The sequence below is a fragment of the Phascolarctos cinereus genome, unplaced genomic scaffold (genome assembly GCF_003287225.1).
Source record: "Phascolarctos cinereus isolate Bilbo 61053 unplaced genomic scaffold, phaCin_HiC Scaffold_4;HRSCAF=312, whole genome shotgun sequence".
Lineage (NCBI taxonomy): Eukaryota > Metazoa > Chordata > Mammalia > Diprotodontia > Phascolarctidae > Phascolarctos > Phascolarctos cinereus.
The window spans coordinates 298,997,070-299,020,557 of NW_027555847.1; the positions used below are offsets into that span (position 1 = coordinate 298,997,070).

Below are 23,488 nucleotides of genomic sequence, written 5' to 3' on the forward strand. Positions count from 1 at the left end.
ACATAGTAAGTGCTATGTAAATGTTAGCTATTATTGGAGGTGTTATTAGGGAGACATAGGACAGTTTTGGAATTAATGTATTGAACTGATTATATACTTTAGAAAACCCAATGTAATGGAAAATCTCGGCAACTATACTTTTTTTTTAAAGGAGCAATGACTTGCTTGCAAAATTCCAGTAAACTGTCATATTTCAAGTCCTGCACACCTGGGCTATGTCCAAGCACTGGAACATGGCACCAAGCAACAGGACTGCTGTTATCTATTTTCTGTCCCTGACCTAACAGCGAATCCTGCCCAGGCCAGTTGAACACATTTCCCTGTGTGGGCTCTTGGTGGCTCACTTTCCCCACCAATAATCCTGGGGGCTACTACCCGGTGGGCGGGTTTGCCTCGCGCAGGTGGCTAAAGTTTGACTGGACAAGACCCAGGCAGCATGCATATTAATATCAAAAGGAGGCAATTCCAACAGCCGCACGCACGCATTCACAGCAATGGGCAGGCAGAAGCACCATCCTCTTCCCTGCACTGCCAATGCGCGCGAACTCCAGACCCGGCCTCGCCATCCCAGGGGCTCAGAGGCTAACGAGCAAACCTCCAGGTCTGGGAAGTTTCCTTTCTGCGCGCTGTAAGTAGGCAGGCTCCAGGCGCCAACATTGCGCGTGCGCACCAGAGGGCCCCCGCGCTTCTCCCACCCCATCTCTCTTATCCCCCGCCCCACCCCCACCCCCACCCCCGGCTCACTCCTCCCGCCCTCTCCACCCCCTCGTTTTCCTTCCCCGCCCCCTTCCCACCTCCGCGGGTTCGACGTAATGACGTACAGCAGGTTTGCGGACGTGGCGGCGGCGGAGGCAGCTGGGCAGGTCCGTGCGGGGAGGGGGAAGGTCGCCGCCGGTGGTGTCGGAAGCGGGGGAGGAGGAAGGAGGAGGAGAAAACGGCGGTCCTGGGCAGCCTTGGCCATGAACTTCGTGGGATCCGCCACGGGCTCAGCACTCGCCATCCCCCATGCTGGAGGGGAAGGTAAAGATGGCGGTGGGGGCGGTGGAGAAGAGAGAAACGTCCCCCTCCCTATCCCGAGCCGAGCTGCCTCTGCAGCTTCTGAGGAGCTGCTGTCCCCAGGGGACCCCTCCACGGTCCTCGCTACAGGTGTACGGGCGTGTCCTTGGGGCGGGGGTGGCTAGCAGATCCCTGTATCCCCCAACTCTGGCTCCCCGGGAATGAGGGTGGCTGCATTTTGTGGGCATGAAATAAATTATTTGCCGTATTTCTCATCCCGCCACCTGTTCAAGCCAACCCGTGAGACGTTTAAAAATCGCGAGCAGTTCTTAGACACTGACGGGCAGGTGTGGATGGACTGCGATCTGCCTCGTTGGAGGGACCATCCACATAGATGAGACCGGAAGCCCTTTGGAGTGGATGAACTCATACCCCAGACTAAGTCCCAGCAGGTGAACGGGAGGTAACAAAACCAAGGGGAATGGGCAGGAGGGGGCGAGCACGAGACGGACCAAAGCACTGACCCAACCCCGGGGAGCAAGCCTAGTGTTCCAGCCCTGGTACCTTGGGGCTTGTGCCCTGGTTCCCCTTTGATTGAACCCTTGTTAAGCAGGGTCAGATGGAAGCACCCACGGTTCTTGCGAAGTACAAGGGCATTTTGGAAATTAATATTGACAGCAGGCCAATGTTAAGTGAGTACATGGCTTCCTAACTCCACCAGGTACAGTCACCTGTAGCCCATCTACAAAGTCTCACTGGAGTGTAGGGTTTTCCTAAAAGATCGAAAAAATGCTCTGTGGGCAGTGGAGATTTTGTAAAGAAAAGAGATGGGATTTTTCTTTTTTTTTTTTTAATTCTGTTCTTTGACCAGATGACTTGTTACCAGGCTGCACACATTTGTTTTAAATAGTTGGCTCAGTAAATAATCTACAAAGGCCAGATTCTAGAATTTCATTTTCAACTAGATACACTGTCAACTCCAGGTAATTTGATATGGTTTTATCTCTGTTTACAATGGTGACTATAGGATAGTAAGGTTTAGTTGTTGTGGTAAGGATTTGACCATATAGTACATAAACAGTACTTGAATTTAACAAAACAGTGTGTTATTAGTTCATCCTTGTTATTCAGCTAGGTGCTCTTAAAATTTGATCAAGGAATGACTTTCAGATTACTTGGGCAATTTTTCTTTATAAACTTCTGTTTATAAAGTGGGAGTGTTCTATAGAGCCAGGGAAATAGTGGGCCAATTTTAATAACACTTAACTAAATACTTTTCCATCTTAAGGAAAATTTATGTCTTTGGGTCAAATAAATGTAAACTCAGCTAACCTTAGACTTTCAGAAGTACATATCCGTTCTCAAATACATTAGGGAACTAATTATATACATCATTCTCCTCAGTTGAAAGGCGAACCTAAAGCAACAACAACAACAAAACATAGCACAGAGATGTGTGTATGCTGTTTGTTTAGCTGCACTGTGAGCATTTTATCTACTGCTTTATTTTTAGTAGTATCTTATGTACTGTGTGATTCATAATATGTGACTCATGGTTATTTTTTAGTAAATAATAAGAGCACTGACCAGACCAAAATTTTATCTTAAGGTTTCTTTCAATTCAGTTATAAAAGTGTATTAATTTTCTTTTGAAGGGAGTAACTGAGTAGTTAAAGAACAAGTTCGTCATGTGAAACATTTAATAAAGAACTTAGATTGCAATACAGAATGTTAATACCTGGTAGGACTTCCTTTTTTTCCAATGTGTATAACCCAAATTTAGAGAGTTGTTTTATTATTATTAGCTGACATTCTGGAAGTAAAAGTCACATTAGTTTTTGTCTGAGATCAGGTATCAGTCAATGATATTGGACATACGTACACTGAATGTTGTTGATTTTGAGCCACTGGAATACTGGTGCAGAAGAAGCACACTAGTTGTTCTAGTGTAAAAAAAAACCCCCAACATATTTGATTAGAGTTTATCATACAAGTTGAAGAGGGAAAGGTAAGAACCCTTAAAAATATGGTGACAAATAGAATAATGTTCTGATTCAGAAAAAGGCTATTATTGTACATTAAGATCTATTGTGAGAAGAAAATTTAAATATTTGAAAGATGCTTTTCACATACCGAGGAACTTGGATGTGGTAGTACCAGAAGTCTAGGTCACAGGCAATAGAGTGTATATTTAAAATACTTCACACTGCTAGAACTGTTTTATCACCATCAGCACTTCATTTCTTTAGATATAGTGCCAACACAGACACCTAATTATCTGGTACCGAGGGCAAACTCCTCACAACGTCTCAGGGGAAGGTTCTTTAAAATTATTCCTTAGGGATTTGTCCTTGTTTAAACATTTTTCCCCCAAGCACACTACAGTTGATGGATGATTAAGACTGGGGAAGCGTTCTTATTCTCCAAATTTCTGAAATATATTTTTAAGACTTAGAAAATCTATGTCTATATGTAGATTATATACATATATATATACATATACACATATGTATACACATGTGTATACACATGTATAATATATATAATAAAAATATTTTTAACTGTTTTGAAAATAAGCTGCAAGTAGAAAAACTGACAGGTTTTTGCTTTAAGTTTTGACTCAAACCATTTTTTCACAAGGTTTCTCTTTTCTTCTGTAGAGTTTGAGGTTATGGCAGGGAGGAATCAGACTCGCAATTTTCAATTTCCAATAACTCAGTCTGTGGTGAGCAGCCAAATATATTCATTTGGAAATAATACAGACACTGATGTCTTTGAAGAGGATGCTGAAGTGTATGAACTTCGACCAAGAGGAAGAGAGAAAGTCAGAAGAAGCACATCAAGAGATAGACTGGATGATATCGTATTACTAACAAAAGATATACAGGAAGGCGATACTTTGAATGCAATAGCCCTTCAGTATTGTTGTTCAGTAAGTCCTTTTTCTTTGGTTGTCCAAAAAAAAAATTATATACAATCCAAAGTGAAATTCCATTTACCTTGTTCCTCCTTTCTCCTGTATTTCCCATCTTCTCTTTGTAGTGGAAAAAAAACCATACATACATATATGTGTGTGTGTATGTATATGTATATACACACATATGTATATATGTAAAATTCTCAGAAAGCTTCCATATATAGACTTATAAAGATTATAGACTTTATTTAAAATTTCCAGTATTGATGGCTAAATATGTGCCTGTTAGAATACTAAAACCCTTTTTATATCTGTAAATGTGTCTGTCTTAGATAACAAATAGAAAATGTCTCTGATTATCTCTCCCAAGTGCTTAGAACAGTGTGTATAATTAAATTGTCTTTTTGACGGTGCTGATGTATATAATGACCATTATGATTCCACATAACAAATTTTACCAGATAAAGCCTAAACAGTATCATTACAAAGATATTACAAAGTTCAGCTATAAATACCAAAAAAGTGTATCTAAGATAGGAAAATATGTGATCCTAATATACATTATCACGAAGAAAATGAGCTCCCACTTAGATGATGCCAGACCCAGGCTTTAAAAGTTAGGTATTTCCTCTAGCAATTAATGTGATGCTCTGCATAGAATAGGAACTCGATAAATAAATCTTCTTTTCAATGAGTAATGTTCCTTCAAAACTACTATTTTTAGGAATTGGACTAAATGACCTCTGTGGTCCCTTCTAGCTCTAGATCTATAATTTTATAAGCATGTGTGCCTAGGAGTTAGACTTTTTCAAGATAATAATCATATGAGGAAGGTGGAATATAGTCTATTATTATCAAAAGTTTTTTCAATAACTGTAGGAAGAATTTTATGAATCTGTTTCTTAAGCCAAGTTTGTACTCATAACAAAAGCACATGGAAATAGCATGATGGAAACATTTAAACAATAAAAATCTACGGTAATATGAAATTTGCAGTTATTAAAGTAATCTGTTCATACTTTGAACCTTTTATGTTGTTTTTACTTTTAAAAGCTAATTGGTTATAATTTTATTGCTGGTCATTAATGACTGTTAATACTTGAAACTGTGTTTGTCTAAGTAAATTTGAGATTTACTCTTTCCTTATTTAATACCAGGAAGCATCAAAGTCTGGTTTAATTTAACTTTTGAAAAAATAGTATAAACAAAAGGATAATTTTTTATTTGTTCATTTGTCCTTCCTACAAAATTAGTTGGGTTGGTCTTTTTTAAAAAATTTGCTTCCTGTACAAGCCAAGGACAAGCATCTTTCTAGGGAATGAGGAATAAAAGTAAATATATAATTGGGATAGAAGTCAGGTAGTCAAATTTAATAGCTTTGTTAGAGAAGACTGTCAGCTATTCTTTGGTTACCTCAGAACAGTTTCATGGAGGAGGGGATACTTTAGGAGGGTTTTGAATTACTGAGAGATAATATGGTGGACTGGGAAAGTATGAGTATTTCAGGCATATGGCATTGCTTTGGAGAAAGTTTCAAAGTGGGAATAGGATAAGCAGACAAGTTAGTGTTTATGAGATGAGTAAAACGAAAATTTTCAATTATAGGAGATGGGGGAAGATTTGTCCTGATGATGGGCTTTTTGAAAAAGGTGAAAATTTCAATTCATTCGGAAATCATAGGACTTTAACAAGAGGTATAGAATGAAGTATAGGTGAGAGGTGTGTTGAAGTCAGGGAGTCCAGCATCCACTTTTGAAGCATTTCAGATGAGGAGTAACTAGTACCTAAAGTATAGAATTAAGGACAAATGTGGGAGATCTATCTAGGTAAACATGGTAATGTATGAACTGATTCAGTATTCAAATGGATAGGATTGACTGCATATTCTTGTATGTAGATGTCAGAGAAATGATACTATCATCCATTGGGATGGCATAATATGACATGAAACCATCTTTAGAAAAGTAGAGCCTCTCTCGCTTTGTCACATGTAGTCTACGTGATTTGTCTAGCCTGAGAGTTTTGTGTGTCAGTGCTCATGGAGGCCATTTTATATGAGTTCCCTCTTTTCCTTGTTCCTTTCTTAAATCCTCTTGATGTCATTTCTCATTTTCTCCTTTCTCACACAAGGTAGCCCTTGTCCTTTCCTAGTCCAATCCCTCTTAATATGCATTTGATCCCATTCCCTCCCATCTTCTCCAGCAGATGACATCGTTAATTACCCCCTCTCCAGAATCTTCAACCTCTCCCCATCTACTGGTTCCTTCACTACTACCTTCAAATGTGCTCAAGTCTTACTCATCCTGTAAAAAACTTCCCTAGACCTTACTTTCTCCTTAAACCATCTTCCTCTCTCTCTCCTGCTCTTCTCAGCCAAATTCCTTGAACAACTTTCTCTGTTCCATTCCTCCACTTACTGTCCTCTCACTATCCTTAACCTTTTGCAGTTTTGGCTGCTGACCTCATCACTGAATCAGAATTGCTCTCTAAAAAGTTACCACTGATCTAATAATTGTCAAATATGTTGGCCTCTTCTTAGTTCTCATCGTTTTGATTCATCAGCTGTATTTGACATTATTGATCCACTATCTCCTCCTAAATATTTTCTCCTCTTAGGGCTTTTATGATATTATTTTATCCTGGTTTCACTAAGTGTCAGATTGTTTTCAGTCTACTTTGCTGGCTCTTTATCCAATCATGACCTCTACCAGTGTCTCCAATTGTCCAAGGCTTCTCCCTGTATACTTTTTCTTAATAAACTCATCAGCTCCAGTTGGCTTAATTATCATCCTTATGCAGATGACTCTTGTCCATTTTCTCTCCTGAGCTTTATTCCTGGATCACCAAATTGGCTATTGGAATTTCAAATTGGATATCTCAAAGACATCTCAAACTCAGTATGTCCAAACAGAACTGATTATCTTTCCCTGACAGCCTCCCATCTTTCAGACTTCCCTATTTCTTTCGAAGGCACCACCATCCTTCCAGTCTTCCAGGTTCATTATCCTTGACTGCTCATTCTCCTTCACCCCACATATCCAGTCATTTGCCAAGTCTTGCTATTTTTGCCTCCAGTCTCTTACATCTGAACCCTTCTCATGATTCATATAGCACTCCCTTGGTTTAGTTGCTTATCAAGTCTCCCCTAGCCTATTTCAGTGGCTTCTGAATTAGGCTTCCTTGTCCAACCCATCCTACACACTTTACAAAATGATGCTTCTGGAAATACAGACCTGACCATGTGACTGTCCTACTTAATCCACTCTAGGGATTCTGTTGCCTCTAGGATAAAACTCATAATGTTGCACTAGTCTTTCTTTTCAACCTTATTGAATATTACTTTGAACCCTGTGATCAGCCAAACTAGTCTTCTCTCTGTTCGTCATGTGCAACACTCTTATCTCTCATCTCTGTGCCTTTGTACTGGCCATCCCATGGACCTGGAATACACTCCCTCCCCATGGCCACCTTATGGAATCCCTCTCTTTAAGATGGGCTCATCACCATATTCTGCATGAAGGCTTTCCTGATCCCCCACAACTGCTAATGTCATCCATCCCAAACTAACTTATATTTTAACTACTTTTCATTTACTTGTAGGGGTGTGTGTGTGTGTGTGTGTGTGTAGGTATATATATCTCCCATTTGGATGTAAGTTCCTTGTAAGTAGGATTCTTAGTTCATCCTTTGTACTACACTCTCCACACAACCCCTAGCCTTTCTGTACACCAAAGCCAGTGCTCTTTCCATGATACCAGACTTTCCCTTGAGATATACGGACCACAAAGCCTAGGCCCCAGGATGAAGAAGTTTTCATATAAGACTGACTTTTAGTTCATTTAGCAAATGTTTATTAAGTGGCTCTCATTTTTAAAGCACTGTACCTTGGTGATGGGAAGACAAGGACAAAAAAGGACAGATGCTGCTCTCAAGAAGCTTACGGTCCAAATGGATCAGGGAAAGGACATGTACAAGGCTCTGGGAGAAATAAAAAGAAAGTGAGGCAAAATGCTTTGAGAAATTGGAGGAACAACTTTGACTTCTCTTTGTTTTCAGTAGAAAGTTTGAGAAATGATGAAGGTCACTGTTTGAAACTTTTTCCTCTCTTCTGATTTTGAATTCCACTGACTCTTGCTTTAACAATTTTTTTTAACAGGTAGCAGATATCAAGAGGGTTAATAATCTCATCAGTGATCAAGACTTTTTTGCACTTAGGTCTGTTAAAATTCCAGTAAAAAGGTTTAGTGTATTGACTGAAACACATTACTCTCCCAAAGGACGACAGACTTCACGTCCTTCAGCTGCCCAGTGTACTCCAGAACTGCAAGAGATATTTCCTAATTCAGATCTTCTGGTTTCGAACGAGACTGCTGGGAATTTCTTAAAAGAAGTGGACAAAGACATAGAACAAATAGTAAAATGTACAGACACAAAGAGAGAGAACCTCAATGAAGTGGTTTCTGCTTTAGCAAAACAAGAACAACTGTGTTTTGAACCTGAGAATAAAAGCATTAGACGTAAGGATCCCTATTATGGAGCAGACTGGGGAATAGGCTGGTGGACGGCTGTGGTGATCATGTTGATAGTAGGCATAATAACGCCAGTATTTTACTTACTGTATTATGAAGTTTTAGTTAAAGTAGATGTTAGTCATCATTCCACAGTGGACTCCTCACATCTGCATTCAGGAGTCACTGCTCCATCACAACAGAGAGACATAGAGAATGGAATAATTCCAACAAAAGGAACAAATGTGGGACAACAAGATGATTATAAACTTCATAAACAGAATTCTCAGTCACCTACACAGCATATAAAATAACATTCAGTTTTAGATTATAATATTTATAACTATAAATGTATCTGGAATGCAGAGAATCATTTATATTCTTTATTTACCACTCACGGGCAGTATTTTGGTTTATTGAAAATGCTTTTATTTCTTCGACTTTTTTGTTTTTGAACCATTTGCAAGTCAATTCTGTATGAACCTTAGGCTTACTACCTGTTCTATGTTTTGAGTGGCTTAAGTCAAAGTTTCTGTTGTGGCATTGCAGAAGTGAATATAACTACACGTAGAAATTTTTCTGTAGAAAATTTTGCACCCATTTATTTAAACATAGCCTTGAAGTTATTTTTTTAATAATTTTTTTTTGTTTAAGGCATTGATGTTAAAGTTATTAAGCAGTATGAATGGTAGCACTTAGATGTATGCAACTGAAGAAAATCCTTTTGTTAACTACCAGATAAACATATTATGTCTTAGCTCAAAATGTTTGGCTGAGCAACAGTTATTTGATTCTGAAAGTATTTGTGATAGCACATTGTGTACATGATGCTACCTATTTCAATCTGTTGATTGATTTTTATATCACATATAATATGGCATAAAACGAAAAGTCAAATCGAAAGTAAAAAAATCAGAAAGGAAGGTGTAATTTTGGCAAGAGGAGCTAGGACTTTCAAATTCATATTATAACCTGAGAATTAAATAGAGAAGTGGCATCATTGAATAATTAGAATATAGAAGTGAATCGGAGGATATGAAGTGTTTAATCTGTTTCTCAATGTTTTGGACATGTCTTTTAGCTATTATGCCTATGTTTTGTTTTGTCTGCAGTAAAATAAGTATACTTGGACTTCTATACTTTTGTAGTTCTTTGAAGAAACGTGCTATACACATGCATTATTTGGGAAAAATTCTTCATGCCCTACGATGAACTGTTGCAGTTCTGTACGTACAACAACATGCCTTAATTAAATTGAACGCCTTAATTAAATGTTAATGTTACTATGAGAGTTGATATACTTTTTAGAATCAAACTTACATTTCGTTGTCCTAGACTTCCCTTTCAATAGAATTAATGCCTGTGATGTATGTGTAGTGTAAAGTGATCTTAGCTTTCAGTTAATCAAGCACAATGTAATGGGCAACACAGATGTGTCTGTTGTCTTTTTCATCTAATGTGAATTGCCAAAAATGTTTCATTAAGAAAAAATTATAAGCAGGGTCATTTGCATTGGTAGGCAAAATAGGTACAGCTCATTTCTTGATCCCTTACCTTGCTGTCTTCCATAGGGATGACCATCTAAAGTAGAAAGTGAGTGACACAGGATTGTTTTCTTTCTAAACTGCAGTATATTATGAAGACAAAAGGAGGTGAATTAGCAAGGGATCTTTTGCTAGGGCTGTGTGAAAATATATCTCTCTTCCGAGGGAGATCAGGTCAGGGTACCTGTCATGCCTTAAGTTCGTAGTAATCTGGCTAAACAAGCATTTGCCTACTGACTCATTATCTTTTTAAAAAAACAAAAGTGGTGCTGCCATAGAAGATGTTTAATGGAGTCTGACTTGTCTTTCTTAAATGTGTAATTAAAATTTTTTGTGTGTTTTAGGTATATGATACTGCCTCATTTTCCTGGCATTATATCCTAGTGTCTGATGTTGGAACTTGGGGAACAATCATTTTGTATCTAAGCCCTATCCAGTGAGTAGTGTGGCAGATGAGTAACCTAGACCCAGAAGAGAGTCCTGTTCTTTTAGAAGCAAAGCATCATAAAGATGAAAAGAAAACAACACTGAGCTCTTTCATATATTAGATATTTACCAAAAAGTGTTACTAGTAAATACATCTATCTACTCATTCATATAAAAACAGTCTGAAAAATAAGCAAATTCATGAAGACACCTAATTATGTGTGAACATCCTTTCTCAAAAAAAAAATCTTAATTTTCTTTGCTGTATTGAAGAGAGGAGTGCTGTCTTTTTCTAATCATTAGTGTTAACTTTAGCTTGCTTTCTAGTAAGCCCACTGAAAAATTGTAAATTTTGAGGGGAATAAAAGTTACAACTAGTAAAACTCAGTTATGTGAAGAACTTATAGTGTAATTCAGATTGGTAAGCTAAAGGATATCAATGGCTGCCTTCTACTGGTGCTACTTTGAAATTGTAACAGTAGTCTAAAAAAGTAAATAGGTTAATAAAAGTATATTGCTTTTATTTTAAATACGAACCTGCCTAGACATAGGAACCACTTCTGCCCTGTAGAATATCACTTTTGGTGATAAATGGGAACGTAAAATATATCCTCTTGATTGCTGGGCTGAGCAGTTCCCCTTATTTACCTATTATATGGTTCTGGAATTACAAATTCTAATATTTCAATGCAACATCCAAGAGACAATATGGTTAAACCTAGCAAAGAAGTACAATTTTAGTAGTTAATAATCATTATAAAAATAAAATTTCAGTTTGTTAATGTGCTGATGAGCCCCATGACAGTGGTATATGAAAGTTGCTTTATGTAATTTTCTTGAGGACATTTTTTTTTCTAATTGTAGACTTTGGAAATGGGCTTTAAGGTTAAATGTATATTGGAGTCTTATCCTGATAAGTGTTTAGATTTAACTGGCATACTTTATATTAGCATGTGTCAAACTGGCAAAGATATAATTGGAAAAATAATCTTGGTTCCCTTGGAAATGTTTGGTTATAAATAAAAATATTTTGTGTGTGTTCAAAGATGTAATTCAATTTTAACACCTCCAAGGTAAAAAACATGAGCCTCATTTTTTTTTAAAAATATGTATTTTCATACATAATGTATTAGTAAATTATAAAGTCTCTGCCTTCTATATGAATAAGATACATTTGTTTTGAATATTTAATTTCTCTAGGTAACTTGTTTTTAGAATCTGCTTGATAAGGCAGACTGGAGTTATTTAAATGACTCACTAAACAATAATTTAGTCCTTTTACTGATACTTCTGAAAGTTGCTACCTTTGTAATTGGGAATTGGAAAGAAATTTAATTGGGAAATAAGATAACGCAAATATAGTGAGAATTTTGCAAATGTAATGAAAAAAGAATACAGTACAAATAAATGTTAAAAGAGTGAAGCCAAGAGTTCAAGAAAATGTATTTAAATGGTGCACTATGCTGAGAATCATGCTTTATGTTTTGACTTAGAACACTTGCTCAGGAAATCATTATCTTTCTTCCAAGTATGTGCATATTGCACTGTTAGATCATAAATAGAAATACCTGAATGCTTTGAGTATTTTTATGCACACTAATGCTTTATAAATCTCGTATAAAATATATTTTATATAAATGCAAGATGTTATAATTGTAGAACCATGTGTTAGCATGTCTTTAAAATGGTGGCTTTAAAATTTTTGCCACTTTTCATATCTTCAGATGTCTGAGTAAAACATAATAAAGTTTCTATTTTATTATCCAATCTAAAATGGAAGCTGGTTTAATTGAAGAAAACCAAACTCTACTCTCCATATTTAAACAATAGTTCTAATTTGCACACTTGAATTTTTGTTAGATTCAAGCTAAGAGTTTGAGAAGCAAACCAATTCAGACATATTTTGTTTCAAGTGAGTTATTAAACCCAAACATTGTATCATTTGTAGGAAATAAATTGAACCAGAAACGGGCATCTAGAACCTAGGTAGCTATAATTCTTCTCTGGGTGCACTGCTGCAGGGGACAACTGACTGCTAAATGTTCACTTGGAAAGGGTGTTAAAAGGTCATTTTGACTCATTTTACATTAAACCAGAGAAAAAGTGACTTGCCAACATTGTGCAAGCATTAAGTAACAAAGGCCAGAACATGAACTTGACCTCTGATTAAATGCTTAGTATCACACAGCCTTTTAAGTTCCCCTGAGATACTGACTTTAGTACGATGATACTTTGGACAAGATGAAGTTGCTCAGTGTCTTCATGTTTCATCACTTTAAAACTGAGTTTTGACCAGCAGTGTCAAATGATGTTAACATTTTCAAGTCCTGGTCATAGTCAATGTCAAAATAATTTTGGTAAACAAAATGCCTCTGATGTTTTCTTTTTTCTCACAACTCAAATACACCAGTGATTCTGAGCTTATGTATTCCCTCCAATGATATAGAGGACATCCATCCATGCCCACCTGTCTTGTATGATTTGCCCATACCCTCTGTAGGGATTACCCAACATCCTGGGGGGCTTCATTGATTTCTGTTGACCTCTCACTGCATGATTAGCCCATCTTTTTGCTCATATGTTTCTTTGATGACTTTTTCACAGCTCCTTCCAATAAAATAAGCTCCACCTAACTGTTAAACATACAGCAGGAACATAATTTTTGCAATCACTTTTTTATGATATGTTATAGTCTGCTCACATTGTATGCTTCTCCATTGCCCTTTGACCAATCTTCAATTTCAATTCTAGAGACTACAGTGTCCCCTGATTTGTAGAAATATATGACAATACCTGAAGAATGTTGGTTTTTTTAAAAATGTGCCTTTGTTTCTGGTGGACATGGATAACCTAGAAGTGTACAGTAAACATTCTTCATTTACTCAGTTTTTCTTCAGTGGGAGTTCATGCCAAACTCAGGGATTATGAATCTTATTTCAGAGCCTTTGTAGTGTTCCTGAGCTTGATGCAATCAACAATTTTTTCGGCACTCTTTTCTGGAGGACCATACCACCACTAGGGAGTGCCTGTTCAGCTCGGCCAATGAGCTGACCCCTCTGTAACAATGGTGAAGAGTTATGAGTGAATATACATCCCTGTTTTATGCTTTACAATATTAATGATCACAAGGCTGCTTCGTATCTTTCAAGAAATCTTACAAAATACCTTGAGAGTCACTTCTATCTTGTACCAACTCCAATTTCATTCAATTATATAATAGCAAAAATGTGGTCTACTGTATAACATGGGTGGCAAAATCTTTCCTGTTTCATTCTAATGTCCTTACAAGGAGTCCCTGATATGTCTAGATACATCTCAAACATTTTTATAAACATGGGAAAGCAGATGTATGCATTGTAGCTACTGATTTCTCTCCCTTGCCCCCCCCTTGTGGTGTGGTGGTGGTGGGTTAATAATATCAGGAATTTTTTTGTTTTTTTTTCTTTGAATACTTTAGATCTAAAAGAATTACGTACCCACTTACATGTAGCACCATACAGACAAATCACAAGACATTTTAAAGGGTTCCCAACTTTTTCAAAATTGCTGTAACCCTTTTCAAATTTGACTTTATATCTTCCTTCCTGCTAAAAAATGTTGTTTGGCACATATTTCTTTGTCAACTGTGCTTCTGGAGTTGGAGGGAGTAGGTGGATTAAAATATTTTTGAGGATTTTAGTGATATCTTTTGAGATAACTTGAGTGTCCAAAAATCACTGCTCTGTCTTGTTGAATCAAAATGATATATTCTTCTCAGTATGGTACCCCAAACTTGATAATTGCTTCCTATATACCAAAAAACAAAAAAAAAAGCCAAAGGTGTCATAAAGACAATTGTGTTATTATTTGAGGTGCCAATTCAATCTAGAAAATTTTTTCTTTAACTATATATATATACATATATATGTGTATATATATATATACACACATATATATGTGCATCCATATAGATGAAAATCAGAAAAGCGTCTCTTATTAAGAATAGCTTAAAAAATGTTATTTAAAAAAGAAAGCTGCATAACATGAGGCTATCTTACCATTAATATGATCTTCAATTTTCCCATCTGAAAAATTATGAGAAGTCTTGAGATTTTTGGATATCGTTACATTTAAGATTTGCATTAGTCACATGTAAATGACAACATCTGATTTAAAATTACTTTAAAATAAAACCATGAATTTTGATTAATACCAAGTCATGACTTATTTTACATAACTTTTAAAGGTGAGTCAATATTTTTGAGTTTGAGTAATAATTCTGGTACCAAAAATTAGACACATACTTAAACACTGTGTGACGTAAGCTCTTGAAGGCAAAGAATGTTCCATATTTATCTTTGTACACCCAGCGAGTAGCAGAACATCTGCTACATAGTAGGCACTTAAAATAAATGCTTGCTGAATTAATAGGTTCATAGATTTAGAATTTGTTTTTACTACTCCAAATTCAGTGAACTGTAACATTTTACTCCCTGCTCTTGGGAGAAAGGGTGGAGGGTGGACACAGGAGAGCTCTTCTCAGATCCTCCATTTACAAAGGGTGTTACAGGGCCATCATCTCTTCATATCCCACATAGGACTTCATCATGCCCCACCCCCTTTTCAGCTTCTTTTTAATGTATGATCTTCCCCCATTAGAATGTGAGCTTTTCAGGGCAGGGACTCTTTTTGGCTTTCTATATATCCCCCTCCCCCCCAGCACTTTAGTTCAGTGCCTTTGGTACAAAGTAGCAGCCTAATAAATGTTTACTAACATAGTCTTTATCCTCTATAAGTAACTATGTAAACAAGTACTGTATGCTGTTGAAACATTGTTTGCCTTATTTAACAATGAGGAAACAAATGGTCAGAAAAAAATATTAAACTTGCTATAAAGAATTTGATGGCATTGTTCTATAGTTAGGAGATCCTGGATTCAAGTATCACCTCTGCATTTACTACTTACATGTTGTTGGCTAAATCTGGGCTTCAATTTGATTGTGTACAAAATAAGAGGTAGGATTGTCCAGATGGCTACCGAAGTGCCTTGTCTTTCTAGCTCCATGATCTTCTGATCTAGAATCCCATAACAGTATTAACTACTTGAGTCCAATTATTTAGCCAGGTACAAACCTACCCAACTGGACATGACTAGACCCACAGAGGATGGGAGACTGCTAAAATCTAGGCAAACTATGTCATCCATAGCCATTCCCCTGGTTTACCAGCCTGATAATTGTAAAAAAAAAAAAAGATATGGAGTTAATATGGAATAACTTGTTCTTGAAGCCCAGGTTCTCTGTGATCTCCAATTTCTTTTCTTGAATTATTTATCTTTTTAATAAAAATTCAAGAATTTTGTCAGGAATCTAAGTCAGTCTACTATATGGCAAAGGTTCTTAACCTGGGGTCCAGGTTAGACTCGTGAACTTTTTTTTTTCCTTTTAACATTTTGATAACTATATTTCATCATAACTGGTTTCCTTTATAGTCCTCTGAATTTTATTACATACACTTAAAAATATTTTGAAAAGGGGTTCATAGACTTTATCAGACTGCCAAAGAGGTTCATGACCAAAAAAAAAAGTTTAGAAGCCCTGTTCTAGACAATTAGATTCCAATCCTGTTTTTTTGTATAGACAGTCCTTTTCCTTGAATCCTTAATATCTTTATTTTCTTGCCTGTCTCATTTGTTCTCCAATTCCTTTCCTCTATGGGCTTCAACACTGACAGATACTGACTCCAGTGAAAATGGTAGGGTAGGGGCTTGGTGCACAGATAAGGGGGGGAAAGCTTAAACAAACAAACCCGATACACTTGTAAAAAGAATCAAAAATTTTATTTAAAATTTTTGGATAGTAATCATTCAAAGCACATTAGATTTCTTCACTTCTCCCTGGCAAGTATATCTATCTTCTCTTACATTTGTTTTCTTTTGCCTTTCTAATAAGAATTGGTGTGATTGATAATTGAATCTGAAGACCAGAATTCATTTTGTTAAGTTTCTTATTTAATATTTACAATAAAAAATTAATTATAAGTTTATAAATATACAAAAATATGTAAAATTATAAAGTACACAATTTTAAAAATTATAGTAATATAAATGTATCATCTTTGTATTCTTATATATTTTATATCTTGAAGGACATTTCTTGGATTTTAAGAGACTATCATATACAACACAACATACATTCATTAGTATATCTAAAAGGAATTATTAAATCTTCCTTTCAAAATTTAATATATATACATTGCTACCCAGACATGCCCTTCACCAAAGTATCCCCTACATTTGTGGTCTTCAAAGTAGGGTACATATGACAATCTATTGGTATGCAGAAAGAAAATAGGTTTAAGGAGGACAACATAGATGTTCAGCGTTGTAACTGCTCCCTGTGTCTGCAGCCTGTGTTCCCAAGACAGGTAGTCATCGCACACCTGTTCCCCTCCTGCACACCCCTGGTTTTCCCCCTTCCCCAACTCTACAGCAACAGCAGTGCAAACTCCTTGCTTATTCCTCCCCACCTTTTTCTCCTTGCCCCTAGAAAAACAAAGTAGGGCTCTTGTCTTCTGACTTGAGGCAAGTTGCAGCAGCTAGCTGGATGCAAAGAGTGGCCATGGTGGCTTCTAGTAGGCTTAGCCAATCAATCATATAACTCCCTCCAATTTAAAATCCTGCTCCTAATATTTACCCTACCTGAAACCTCCAGTCAGAATGGAAGCAAATAAAGGCCATTCACCACTAGGAAGCTAGGACTTATCCTGGCGTCTTGTCATCATTTACTTTCAACTGCTCCCTTCTCAAACCCCTTCTCTGCCACCCGCTGGCCATGAGACCTGATGCCCAAAGACCAGTCTTTCCCCCATGACCCTTGCCCAAGCCTTTTAAAGGAAAAGTGGAAATTGACTAGTTAGATGTCAATAAAAATCTTTGAATAATTAATGGATGGTATTGAAAAATGAAGACCATGATTTAGTAAGTACAGTCCTTTCCTTTGGATCTTACACTTCAGTGTGAGGTATCTTCTCCAGCTATAAAGCCATTAAAACTTAAGTCCTGAAAAAAAAACTTAAGATTTTCAAAAATAATGAATCCTATTGTTCTCATTAGGAAGTGATATGAATCATTTTTGTACCTTTGCTATTCTCTGGCTTTTCAAAGCCCTTCATAATCTGCCACCTTCCTACCTTTCCAGTCTTTTTACACCTTATTCAGCCCTCTGGACTCTACAGTCTGTGACACTGGCCTCCTGCCAATGATGCTCCATCTTCTGACTCCACACATTTTCGATGGCAATTCCTCATGCCTGAAATTCTCTCCACCCTCACCTCTGCTTCTTACTTCCTTCAAGTCTCAGATAAAATTCTACCCTCTGCAAGCCTTTTCTATCACCCTTATTCCTAATGCTTTCCCTCTCAGCTTATCTCCAATTTATCCTGTATAGTTTGTGTATACATAGTTGTCTGCATGTTGTCTTCCCCCATTTGATCTTGAGCTCCTAGGAAACAGACTGGTTTTTGCCCTTACTTGTATTCCCAGCACATCATGAGTACTGAATGAATGCTTGTTGATTTGATTTGACTTTAAATAACATTTTTACAAATTATTTTTAAATAGTTTATTTCATCTTTAATTCATCCTTTTTTTAATTTTTGCATCTCTTTACAATGTATATTAATGGATTTGTACAGTAGCAAAAGTCCTACTCAAAACAGTTTTTGATGAGAGGACTAGAAAATTATCTTTTAAAAAACCCACACACACACAACAAAACACAAGAAAGCGCACAGGATGAGTCAGGAGACTGGCTGTTCCACCAGTTATTAGCTATGTGGTCTCGGGGAAATGATTTTACCTCTCTGAGCTTTAGCTTTCTATACAGCAAAATGAAAATAATCCTTGCCCTGCCGACCTCACATAGATATGTTGAGGATCAAATGAGTCACTGCATGTAAAAGTCCTGTTCAAAGCCTTAAAATACCATATGAATAATTATTAGAGAGAAGGGGCTAGAGAATTAGAAAGCTGGGGTTCAAATCCTGCCTCAGACACTTATAATAGTCATCCATCCTGGGCACTTCACTTAATCTTTCTAAGATCTGGTTTCCTCATATGTAAAAGATAATAGCACCTACCTCACAGGGTTATTGTGAGGATCATCAAATGAGATATAATGAAAGTGACTTATAAACCTCAAATCACTATAAAAACAGGAGTTGTTATTAATAAATACTGTTTCTGCTCTATAAAGACCTAAACCATTCTATTACACTGAGTACATTTATTTTTTTCCTTCCAAAAATACAGTAACCATTTCAGTGTGGATAAAGCATTCAGTCATTTTGCTTCTAAGAAAATTTAATTTTTAGACAAAAAAATTGCAAGAATTTCCTTAATTTGTAAAAATGAGCATTTACAGCAAGAGTAAATTTAGCCTTTAAGTTTTTTTTCCAAATGAAGACTATCATTAAACCAATTTTTTAATCTTTCAATTAGAAATGATTTCATATTCTCTTAAACAAAATATTTTACTCAAACTAGAAAACCAAGAGCAAAAATAATAAAGCACCCATGTAGCTGAAAAAGCTTTGCTGCCTCCTTTTCTTATGTTAGCAGCCTCCATGAGGAGTTAATAAGAAAAGTGGCAACACAGAATAGTTGGTAGACCCAAGCTCAAGAATCAGGAAGAACAGGCTTCACTTCCCATCTCTCAATACATACTATCAATTACAGAATGGCTACTGATCTGCATATTATGGAGGGTTTCCTCATAGGGAGTTCCCTATACAAATGAATTTGCTGGTCCAAATTAAAAAAAAAAAGATTTTTTTCACTGGGGAAAGGCAGAAGAGTAATATATTGAAGTTATTCCTAAGTAATTCCTTGACCATAAAGTTAACTTAATCACCTAAAGGGTTAAAACAGGAAGAAAGAGAGCTAGGAAAGTGATATCCAATTCAAAGGCTTACTTGTGCCAGGCCAGTAGTTTTCTAGGGATTAAACTATTTTACTACAGAGAATCTTGGAGCAACAACAACAAAAAAGTAATATTTGTTGGTCCACATATCTTATCCATCCAGGAACAAGATTTAATTGTATATTCTACTCACTACAGGCCAGCTAGGTGGCAAAGTGGTGCCAGGCCTAAAGTCAGGAAGACTCATCTTCCCAAATTCAAATCCAGCCTCAGACACTTCCTAGCTGTGTGACCCTGAGCAAATCACTTAACCTTGTTGGCCTCAGTTTCCTCATCTGTAAAATGAACTGGAGAAAGAAATAGCAACCACTTCACTATCACTGCCATGAAAAGCCCAAATGGAGTTAAGAAGAGTTGGACATGACTGAAAAATAAATTAACAACAACCACCTACTCCACTACTAAGTGTGCACAGTAGGACATATAATAACATCATTGTGACCCAGGACAAATCACTTAAACCTCTCAGTGCTCTAGGCAACTAAAATTAAGAACTTCTTCACCCAAGAGTTCCTTGCACTAATGAAATCACAACTTAAGCCTCTATCCCTTCCTATTAGAAATCACAGAATCTCAGAGTTGGAAGGGACCTCAGAAACCGTCTAACCCAACTGAGACCTGAACAAATCTCCCCTTTACAACAGACTCAGCAAGTGGTCATCTAGTCTCTTCTAGAGGACCTCTAGTTGGGACAGTCTGTTCTTTGGAGACAGCCAATTTTTTTTGGATAGTACAAATCATTACTAAGATTTTCTATTTACTGCTCCTCTGCCACCTGGGGCCAAGAACAAGTCTAATCTCTCTTAGAGGGACACCCCTTCCAAGGCTCACTTAAGTTTTCTCTTAGTTGTTAAACATCTCCAGTTTCTTCAATCATCACATAGTTTTAACTCAGGCCTTAAAAACAAGGTTTAATGGCTTTACAGGAATGGTCCAATTTCAAAAGCAGAGTCGCAGCTAGCAGAAAGACTTTCTACACAGAAAAAAAAGGGTGATTTGAATTTGAAATAATTATTTTCCATTTCCATAAAATCCTTTAAACTTGAAGGGATTAGCTGGTAATCACATTTTCTTATTAACAATGGCCATCATTTCCACATCAAAAGATACTACCCAGGGGTAACTAGCATTCTATTTCCTGAGGAAGTGACTTCTAAGTCTTCAGAAAAATCCAGGTAGACTTGTCTCTAAATTTCCTCAATCAGAAAAAAGGGAAAATCTTAGAATCAAAACACATTGTATTTTCAAGGAGGAAAACATCCTATTTTTTTTTCAAATACATCATTTGACCTTTAAAACATAGAAAAAGAAAAAGATTTATTTCCTACAGGATTCTACTTTTTTTAGTGCAGGTTTTAAAACTGTGATTTAGAAAAAGATCTCTAAAAGATACTTGGTGCAGTGGAATGAGAGTTCTAGGGTCAAAGGACTTTCAATCAAATCCCATCTGCTTTGTTTATAGCTCATGGGGACCTCGGGCAAAGTCGCTCAGCTCCCCGGGAAGGAATTTCCTTATCTGTAAAATGAGGGGAGTGAACTGGATGCATGACCTCCAAATTCCTTTCTAGCTCTAATTCTATGATCCTATGACTTGAGTGGAACCTTGCATAAAGAATGTGAGGGCAGGAAATTTTTGTCTTAGTGTGATTTAGCACCTGGTACAAAGCAGGTACTTAATACATGTTTGTTAATCGATTGATTGATTCCTAGGAATTTTTTCCTATTTTATGAATGCACATACTAAGGCAGAAAAAAATATAACTGAACTCCCCAGTATATCTGAGTGGATCAAATATAGTTCAGGTAGAACTGGAACTCAGGTCTTCAGACTCCTAGACTAGTCAGTGTTGTTGGTAGTAATGACACAGATGGGGAGTGGTGGATGGGGGTAGAGGAGAAGAGAAGACCCAGGTTTTTTGTTTTTATTTTTAAAGAGAAAGACTATAGTCTTTGGGAATGAAGGTCTCAATTTTTAAAAGCTGTAGCTGGACTCAGACATTAGCATTCCCGAGAATGTGTATAGTTGTGAGTGGAGACGATTTCTACAACAGGCTTTTAAAAACAGACTTGAGGTGTCACCAAATCTGGTCAGAGAGACAGCCTCTTTAAAATCCCTTCTTTTATCTGTCCAATAACAGTTTTCACAGATTATTCTGAAGGTGTGAAAACCACCACTAAACAGGATATTACTGTCCTCAGAGGACAATAACATCTTCAGATTCTGGAGGTTTCAAAGAAATTTCCATAAAACTTGGTTTAAAAAAATGCAGAAGGGGTAGCTTTTGCTATTCTACTAAAAAAAAGTTAGGTTTTATTTTCAAGATATCCTGAGATTTATTCAATATCATTATGTAAACAAATAGGATTAATTCTATAGCTTCTATGTTCTATACAGTACTCAAGAGACCTTACTATACCTCAAAGAATAAACACTTGCATGAGGTTTTACCCATCCACACTAGGGTGCATTACTATATATGAATAAAGCTTATGGAGTTACCCTCTCATATTCCTACATATTATAATACTAAATATTCTTTCTTAAAATAACCTGATCCCCCCCCTCAATCCAACTGTTCATGGATGAGGATTATAAAATGACTATTAGACTCAGACATCTCCTGCAGTATCATGCAGAAAGCAGTTCACTGGTATCTTTATGCCATTCAGGGTTCTTTCATTTCATCTGAAAGCCACCTTATACTGAATGAGGTTGGGAATTTTAAAAATTCAATCTTTCACTTGCTTCCTTGTACAAAATTCACTCTAACTTTAAAACTAACTCGGAAGATGTCCTGAAGGGTACAAAGTCATCAGTCTAAACACAGAAAGGTCAAAAAATACCAATTACTTTCAAGTTTCTTTGTTTTTAAAGTGCTCCATGTGCAATGTAAGATCAGTTTCCAGGATAAAGAAATCCATTATGAAGATCAATAAACTCTTCAAAAGATCAGCAGTTAAAAACAAGAGCAGCTTGGTTCAAGTATTAATTTGTATGTTTTAGGCACATTCAAATCAAAATAGCAATTGCAAAATTCATTTGAATATGGTTGAGGCAAAGGCATTTACAGGAAAACCCTGCAAACAAACATGTAAACTGTAACAAATCTATAAACTCAAAGCGACTTTGGAATTTTTAAGTGATAAATGCTCACAGGATAGTGAACAAGAATACAATACTTACTCATTTCTCATCAGAAACAAAAGAAGTAATAAGTTTGCTTAAGTATTCAGAGGCCATATAATAAACAAATACAATCTGAACAATTATCACTAATATGTTGCTTCATCCATGTTGTCATCACTTTCTGCACCAAAATCATCTCCATTGTCAAAGTAAGAATTGATGTAATCATTTTCCTAAATAATGGGAAAACAGCAACATTAAAACATAATTAGACATTTTTGGTTACTGAGAGAGACCAATGACCATCAGTTTATTATCAGCTAGCCTAATTAATAAATTGATTATTAATTCCCCAGTGGAAAAAAAAACATAATTAGAACGTTAAGTTACTCTCTTAATCTGTTCTTCTACTTAAGTGGGAAAAAAATGCCAAATTACCAAATCAGAAATAGTATCACCCCTAAAACCAAAAAAAAGTGGGATGGGGAAAGACCTCACAATTTTTTTGTTTGCTTTAGAAAAGGCTTCACTGACTCCACTCACATTTTTTTTCCTTCTCTTCCAAATAAAGACCTCTAGTTCCCACTGCTCCATAGACAAGAGTCAACCTCTCATCTGAGGGATGCCAATATTTCTACAAATTATTCATTTGATTAATTAGCTTCATCTATCCTTCAAAATAAAACACCTCTTTCGTTCTCATGCATTGAGGAGATGTCACAAAATAGTGAGTGTTAAGAGAAACCTTTAAGGCTTCAAATTCATCAAGTCTTTGTAAGCATTTCTTCTCCTCTCATCCTCCCTCCTCACCTAACGCGTACCTCAGCCCCGTATTATACTGGAGGATGGAGGGGGGGAAATGTGAAATACAGCTATGTATGCACACTGACTGATAGGGTTTAGTACTCCACTAAGGACTGATACATAGTTCACCCCAGAAGTGAAGAAGCCTAGAATCCTGCTGTTACTGTGCTCAGCAGGGGAGCTCCTAATTTGCCTTTTAGCATTGG

At 36.6% G+C, this 23,488-nt stretch overlaps 2 protein-coding genes across 6 annotated transcripts in view; one reads left to right on the top strand and one right to left on the bottom strand.

The window, feature by feature from the left end:
* The first annotated feature begins 822 nt into the window (after positions 1 to 822).
* Positions 823 to 12,158, top strand: LYSMD3 (LysM domain containing 3). 3 transcript variants are annotated; one of them, XR_002328552.2, is made up of 5 exons: positions 823 to 1,020; positions 1,290 to 1,459; positions 3,657 to 3,928; positions 8,070 to 9,647; positions 10,310 to 12,158. XR_002328552.2 is itself a non-coding variant. In XM_021008308.2 (4 exons), exons 3-4 carry the CDS (start codon positions 3,668 to 3,670, stop codon positions 8,733 to 8,735), a joined length of 927 nt encoding a protein of 308 aa, XP_020863967.1. In that variant the 5' UTR covers positions 823 to 1,020; positions 1,290 to 1,459; positions 3,657 to 3,667; the 3' UTR covers positions 8,736 to 12,158. The 3 variants fall into 3 exon arrangements, 2 of the variants coding, with proteins under 2 accessions (XP_020863967.1, XP_020863976.1); XM_021008308.2 differs by having other exon boundaries at positions 8,070 to 12,158; XM_021008317.2 differs by having other exon boundaries at positions 1,290 to 1,448; positions 8,070 to 12,158.
* Positions 12,159 to 16,533: 4,375 nt separating this feature from the next.
* The window catches only part of POLR3G (RNA polymerase III subunit G), a 69,351-nt gene continuing 62,396 nt past the window's right edge, over positions 16,534 to 23,488 (bottom strand). For all 3 annotated transcript variants that reach the window (XM_078153138.1, XM_021008277.2, XM_021008284.2), the window contains exon 8: positions 16,534 to 22,711. In XM_078153138.1, the coding sequence (XP_078009264.1) occupies positions 22,625 to 22,711 (87 nt within the window). In that variant the 3' untranslated portion in view covers positions 16,534 to 22,624. The remainder of the gene's footprint in view (positions 22,712 to 23,488) is intronic.

Bases quoted from the DNA above. Each gene is read 5' to 3' on its own strand.
- LYSMD3 (XM_021008308.2), top strand. From the start codon at position 3,668: ATGGCAGGGAGGAATCAGACTCGCAATTTTCAATTTCCAATAACTCAG. The intron at 3,929-8,069 runs GTAAGTCCTTTT...TTTTTTTAACAG, and splicing joins CCCTTCAGTATTGTTGTTCA to GTAGCAGATATCAAGAGGGT.